The sequence below is a fragment of the Brassica oleracea genome, chromosome C1, assembly GCF_000695525.1.
Source record: "Brassica oleracea var. oleracea cultivar TO1000 chromosome C1, BOL, whole genome shotgun sequence".
Classification (NCBI taxonomy): domain Eukaryota; kingdom Viridiplantae; phylum Streptophyta; class Magnoliopsida; order Brassicales; family Brassicaceae; genus Brassica; species Brassica oleracea.
This window is the reverse complement of record NC_027748.1, coordinates 32556670-32563984: the sequence shown is the minus strand read 5'-3', so window position 1 is coordinate 32563984 and position 7315 is coordinate 32556670. Positions and strand designations below refer to the sequence as shown.

The window sequence follows — 7315 nt, the reverse complement described above, 5'->3', positions numbered from 1 at the left end:
TCTGTGGCTTGACGTCGATCGATGTTGCTTTGTTGGCGTCGATCGATGGTGATGTCGTAGCTTCCTTCTCAAGGTTGTGCTGCATACTCTCAATCTATGTCCTCATCTCTGCCATACTTCTGAAAAGCTCATTGTAACCTCTGTCCAAAGGCTGATAAGTGTCATCTACCAATGTTTTGAGTTCATCTCCTAGCTTTTCCTGAGCTCCACAAATACCAGTCACCATCTCATTAATCTCATCCTTGGTGTAGATCTCTGGTGCCAGTTTTGTAGGTGTGAAAGAAGTGGCATGTTCTGGAAGACAAAAGTGACTCTCTTCAAATAGGGATGCTCTCTCCAGAATTTTTTTGATGTTGTCCTTGGTAACAAGGATCATCCCACCAGCTACGCTCCTTGCATATCCAGACTCATCTCTGTAGACACCATATTCGTCCTTCTGTTCCCATCTGAACTTTCTGGCTCCATAGATGTCATAAGCACGATGTCCAAATTCGTAACATCTGTCGATCGATGGTGAAGGTGCCGTGTCGAGCAACATTGGTGTTACCCTATCGAACGATGTAGGAGCAACCTTATCGATCGATGCTTGGATAATTGGACGTCACGATTGGTGTGAACCAATTTCTGTTGTGCCGGCCCTTGGATATTCGTCTGGAACAGCTGGAATGTTGTCTGGAATGATGCGTTGCTGCATAAACAAGTTGTCTGGTCCATTGGCCAACTGAAGCTGCTATGTCCTCTCTGGATACTTGTAGAATCCTTCCATCCATAGCTCTTGCATGGCCATATGTGTCCATGAAAATATCAAATTCATCAGGAGTTAGTAAATCGTAATCAATACTCATATTCTTCTTAGTAAATAAAGAAATTTTAGGTTTAGAATGAGAATCGATCGATGTTGATACTGGAGTATCGATCGATGGTAGACGTTTGTCTGCTGAATTAGGGTTTTTGGATCGAATGATCTTCCTTGATGTTCCTTCTGATTGGTTTGTGGGAGCATTCATCTTTTTTGCTTCGGTGTCGTGAGAAGTAATTTGGGGTGCAAAACTCCTTATATAGGTATTGGTAAACCTACTTGGAATTGGAATATTTCCTTTTTCCTTTTCAAAGACGGCGGCTTTAATATCGATCTATGTACCAGGTATGGTACATCGATCGATGCATAAGAACGTTTTGATGGATGAGGGTGGGTATCGACTGATGCTGAGTGAACTATGTCGATTGATGGTGGAGACGTGTTGTTGAAGGAATGGCTTGAATATCTGTCATCCTGCATAGCAATCTCTATAGCTCTTTCCTTCCAGTAATCCTCATCATACTCCTTAGTAGGATCCTCATTGGGTGAAAGAATTACAGTATCCACTGCAAAACTTTCATGGAATCCACTTTCTACCCAACTGCCTATGGAATAGTCATCACGTCCTCTTTTGTTGGGTTGTTGAAAGGTAAAGTCTGGATAACACTGATCTGGTAATGTGAAGTGGTCTACCGGTTGCTTCCCGTCGAGCGACTTGGGATAGCGTTCATCGGTCGTCGGTGACTCATTGGAATCGATCGATGATGCAGTGTGAGTGTCGATCGATTCTGAGTACTATGTTTCATACTCTGCTCCACAATGGCATGCTGCAATGTAGCCAAGATCATTTCCAAGCTCCACGAGGTTGACCTGTTGTCTCACAACTCGAACTAGGTCATAGTGGACGTCTCGATTTATCAGTGTCAGACACAATCTGTTGGTGTTCATGTCACATACAGCTCCTACTGTAGCCAGGAAAGCTTTTCCAAGCAGAAGTGAAGAGTTCCAGTTAAGCTTGATGTCCAGAACATGAAAATCTATTGGGACAAGGGCATTACCAATCTGTACCTCAAGGTCTCTTATGATGCCTCCTGAGCTTCTTTCTGAAAGGTCCATGAAGGTGAAAGATTTTGATGAAGGCTCAATTTTCAGACCCAGCTGGTCTGCCATAACCTTAGGTAGTATGCTGACTGATTCTCCTGTGTCACAAAGTGCATGGGGAAATTAAATACCCTTCACCACACATGGTATTGCAAACTTCCCAGGATCACTCTTCTTCTTCAATGTGATTCTTAGTTTTATCCTTTCCCTGACATGATGAAACATTCTCCTAATGTCCTCCTCAGTTCCTTAGTCTCTCTGAAGAACATCCACAACCGGTGTGTGAAATAAACTTCATCAAAAGGTTTCTCCACTGGGATTCTAAGGACTCTCTTAGTCAAAACCATCTATGTCCTTCTCATTAGCTTCCCTCTTAAGGTTCTTAGGAATCTTCTCCTTCCTTTTCCTTAACCTTCTTCCTTCAGTTGCCTCATCAACTTGCAAAGGCTCTGGTGTATTGTCTGAAGGGTTGATTGTAGGTTCTGGTGGGTTTGCTAAAGGTTTAGGTGGTGATCTGAGTGCGTTGATTCGGTCATTATCAATAGGTGGTAACCGCACTCGGTAGTTGAGAGGTGCCCATCGATCGATGGGAGGTGAGGGGGTCGATTGATATCGGTCTCTCTCTGTCGGTCGACTGCTGACTCATGCGGTCGATTGATTTTTACGTAGAAAGGGGAGGGTGGGTGAGCATGTTTTTCTGTGAATTCCTCATGAGTCATGATTCGAACTGCACTACACTCCGCAGTTGATTCAGCAGATGACGTTGATCGATGTTTAGAGTAATCTGTCGATCAATCTTCGTCATTGTCTGTCGAGCGATGTGTATCCATTGACATCGGTCGACACCAATGTGATCCGCCGAAACTCATGGAGCTTTCAACTTCGAAGTCTCCTTCTCCAAGCTTCTCATGCTTCACCACTTGCCAGAAATCATCATCTATGATGGCATTTACGTGGTGTTTTGCTTTCTCAACTCCTGCCTCTCTAGCCAAGGCTTCTTGCCTCTTTACAGTGTCTCCAGTCTGAACCACTAGCATTTCAAGTTTCCTCACCTGAGTCCCTAAGGTCTCAATTCTTGTGTTCACACTGTTGTAGGCGGAATCTATCTTCTCATTGAAATCCACAGTGAGTTGTTGCTGTCCTACCAGAACTCTGTCAAGCATTGCTTCAATCTTGCTTTCCTGAGTCTGTGGTGGTGGATTCTGGTAGAATGAGTTTCCATAGCCTCTGCTATTGTTGCTGAAAGTTTTCTGGAACTGTGAACTCTGATTATTCCTCTGATCATTGCCATAGAAGTTTCTGTTTCCACCCTGGTTTCCAGACCTCTGAAATCCAGTACCTCCAATGTAGTTCACATCTTCTTCTCATTCCATGTCTACAACTTCTTCTCCTTTAGCTGAGCAGATCTGCTTCCTAAGAAGCTAATGAACCACATCTAACTTTGCTCTAACTTCGTCCATCTGCTCCTTCCCTAAGGATGCAACAGACTTCTTCCTTTCAAAGTCAGTGTTCTTGGTGCTACTACTGTTTGCTAGATTTTCTATCTGTTTCACAGCTTCCACCAGATTCCTGGTGTTGAAGTTTCCCTCGCTAGCTGTATCAAGAGCCATTTGATACCTCAAGGTGATACCTCTGAAGAAAGTGCTCAGCAGTTGCACTTCGTTGAATCTGTGGTGTGGACAGTCTCGCTGGAAGAACTTGAATCTGTTCCATGCATCTTTGAAAGACTCTCCAGTCTCCTGCGCGAATGTAGCAATTTTGCTCCTCAAGTCTTCAGTGCGTGCCTCATCGAAGAATTTTCTCAAGAAAGCATTCTTGTTGTCGGCCCAGGATGTTAGAGATCCTGTGGGTAGCAGCTTAAGCAAGTACATCGCTTCTCCAGTCAGAGAATACTTGAAAAGCTTGCACAATAGGTAGTCCTCGGGGACTCCATCCATACGAATAGCAGCAATAAGATCCTCGAACCTCTCTAGATGGTCCATAGGAGGCTCAGATGGTCCATAGGATGCTCGTGCGGTAACTCAGAGTAGGGTATCTGCGACACGAGTGTGTAGTACTGAGGCTTCAGTTCGAAATTCTGCTTCTGAATCTCTGGAAGTCGAATAGCTGATCTGCTGGCGTAGTACTCATCTAGACGATTGTAGTCAGCCAGTCCCCTTGGTTGAGCAGCCTCTTCTACAGGTTGAGCAGCTCCTATAGCATCAGCATCAGGGATTACATTCCCCTGAGCGACTAGTTTCTGACCTGTTGCATTACGCAGATGACCATCCTGGTCATACAGGTTTCCATTCTCGTCCTGTCTGAGAATAACAATCGCAACCATGTTTCGCGACTGATGATCGATCGATGTACGCGGTGTAGTATCGATCGATCTCGAACGATGTATATCGGTCGACGATGAAGGTCGGGTGTCGGTTGGGTGCGAGAATCAGTCGACGTGAAAGCTGCTGGGTCGATTGATGTGGAGCGTTGGTCTTTGCGGATCGTGCGTTCCAAGTGAGCAAGATCTTCTGAGAATAGCATGTGTTTGTCCTTGTTGCTTCTGGTACTGCTGGGCATGCACCTGCAAAGACAAGAAAAATTTTTATGTCAGAATGGGGGTAGAGAAAAGAATAAGAATCAATAACACTAAATCTAATGGCGATCAAAGCTCCCCGGCAACGGCGCCAAATTTGATACCACTCAAATTACCCTAAGGAGTGAATTACTCTCTCAAATAAGAGGTTCAGTTGCACTACTTAGGGATCAGATCCACAAGGAGCTATGGAACCTATTAAATCTAGTCAAGTTATTAATTTTAGGTGTTTGTTGTTCTATGGTTTAAAAGTAAATAGCAATCCTAATTGAGCAAGTCTATTGCTCGACTAACAAAATGATTGGGGGTGTAACTTTATTGGAAGATATTAGATGCAGGATTTCTATTCAAGTGTTAGAGATTATAATCTTATAGATGCCTAACAGTTGCATGCATGATATATTAGAGTTAATCACAGTGATCAGCGATGGCAATGTTTCACTGGTTAACTAACTAGATCTTGGATCTCAACTGTCGTCTTTTGATCACAAGAAAGTGTCGATCGATGATTTTATATGGATATCGATCGATACACCTTTCATAAAATATCGATCGATTGTCAGAAGACAATATCGATCGATAGCTTCTAGCTAAGCCCTAGGCGCGGGTTGATAATGCTCACTAGTCTCCTAGATTAGCGGTTAGCTCTCTCTAGCAGTCCTAGCATAACATATTAGATTCAGGACATGATGATGACACATGCAATTTCCTAGGTTCATGTTCTAGTTATCAAGGCTAAAACAAGCATTAAGAACAATCTATCAATGAATATCACAACTCAGCAAACCTATAGTTGGGGCTAATCCCTCTAACCTGTTTGAACCCTGAATCTAACAAGTAAACTACTCAGACATAGCTAAGCAATTCATAACACAAAATATTGATAAAAACTGCATAGAATAGCATAGATGAATCAATGGAGTTCCAATCACAAATCTCCCTATGATTTTCTCTCCTACAAGTCTCTCTCTCGCTCTTGCTAAAAGTAAGAATACAATGGTGGCTAAAACTCTCCTTGCCTCCTAACACTTAGGCAAGTATATAACTATTAGGTTAAAAACTCGTCAGGGGTAATCTTGTAATTTGGTGAAGCCTTGGGTTTAAAGTCGGCTGTAACCAAGTCGCGCGTCTCGCGTCTCGACATCGATCGATGGTCTAGGATGTACATCGATCAATTTCTTCTTCTTCGTATCGACCTCTAATGGTCAACTCGGGTGAAATCTCTTTTAAGTTCCTAAATACTCCATAATCATCACTTTACTCCAAGATACTTCTGAACCTGAAAACATACCTAATAGAATAGAATATATAATATATAGATAGTAAAACACTTATATATCATGGGTGAAAATGGGTCAAATCCATGGTATATCACTAAGAGTGACTCAGTCTACAGTGAGGAGTATGATAGAAGCAATGGAGGTGATGATCAGCACACCAGGAAAGAGCTGAAGTCTCTCCAAGCCAAGTTGGATCTACTTCTTGCAGAAAAGGCTAAGCAGGAGACGATGAACTTTGTTGGTGACCAGAAACAAGAGGCACCTCCAGTGATCAATGAGGTTGATGGTTTAGAAGGCCAAGAGGAGTTGTGCTTCATCAATGCTAATGGCACATGGTACAAGAAAGAGCCCAACTTTCAGTACCAAAACAACTATCAGCAAAGGCCCCTCTACAACAACCAACAAGGAGGTTACCAAGCCAAGCAGAATTATCCTCAAGGTTTCACCAACCAAGGCAACCAGTCTCCTAAGACTCAAGGAAGCTCTTCCCAAGCTCAAGCTCTAGATTCAAGTGTGGACTCCATGTTCAAGAAACTCTTGGAATTTCAGACCAGAAATGAGAAGACAATGGTTTTTGAGTTCAAGAACATCCACACAAAGATTGATGAGAACTACTCTGACCTCAACAACAAATTCTTACAACTTGCCTCTCACTTCAAGGCTTTGGAGAGTCAAGTTGCTTCTATGCCTTCATCCTCCAAGCAGCCAATGGGGTCTCTACCAGGGAAACCAGAAAAGAACCCCAAGGAGTCTTGCAATGTTGTCTTCTCCACTACTTCTTCAGAGATTGAGCTGAGTGATCATGAGAAAGAGGAAGATGAGATTGAAAGAATGGTATTTGGAACTGAGTTTGGGGAAGATGAGAGATTTGTTGTGGCCACAGCTGAAGCACAGATTGTGAAGGACGCTGTCAGGAAGATTGAAGCAACGAATCTGCAAAGAGCTGAGCACAAGGCTAAGAAACAAGTTGAGAAGAGAGCTGACAACAAGCTGAAAGAGGTTAAGCTAGAGGAAGCCACTGAGGTTGAGCTATCACCCTATGATAAGCTCCCTTTCCCCCAAAGAGTTCTCATCAAAGCTCGGAAGAAGGTGCTCTCTAAGTTCAGGAAAGATCTTAGTGATGTTGGGGTCAGGCTTCCAGAAATCTCGGGTATGCGTGAAGCTTATGTCCAGATGATGCTCATCAACGACATTCTAGACCACCAAGCTGAAATGTCCGAGCTTTTGGACATCTCCATTTTGAAGATTGATCCATCAATCCCTCCAAAGTCCTTCCCTAAGCTTGAGTCTCAAGGGATGTTCACCTTGCCTTGCTACCTTGGTAAGCTCACTTTTGATGATGCTCTTGTTGATTCTGGTGCAAGTGTGAATGTGATCTCAATGGAGATGATGAAGAGTCTAGGGATTGAGAGCATGGAGCCAAAAACATCTTCCCTAAAGTTTGGAGATTCCACTTCTACAACTCCTATTGGTCTCATCAAGGACTTCCCTTTGAAGATGGGAGCATGCACCATTCCTATAGACATCACTGTTCTGAAGATGGCTACTGAGAAGAGAGTC

At 43.3% G+C, this 7315-nt stretch overlaps 1 protein-coding gene across 1 annotated transcript in view; it reads left to right on the top strand.

Annotated features, from left to right (window-relative positions):
* The window catches only part of LOC106337779, a 12827-nt gene that overhangs the window by 4197 nt on the left and 1315 nt on the right, over positions 1-7315 (top strand). Inside the window, exons 3-4 of the mRNA XM_013776903.1 lie at positions 5855-7076; positions 7158-7312. Of these exons, the coding sequence (XP_013632357.1) occupies positions 5855-7076; positions 7158-7312 (1377 nt within the window). The remainder of the gene's footprint in view (positions 1-5854; positions 7077-7157; positions 7313-7315) is intronic.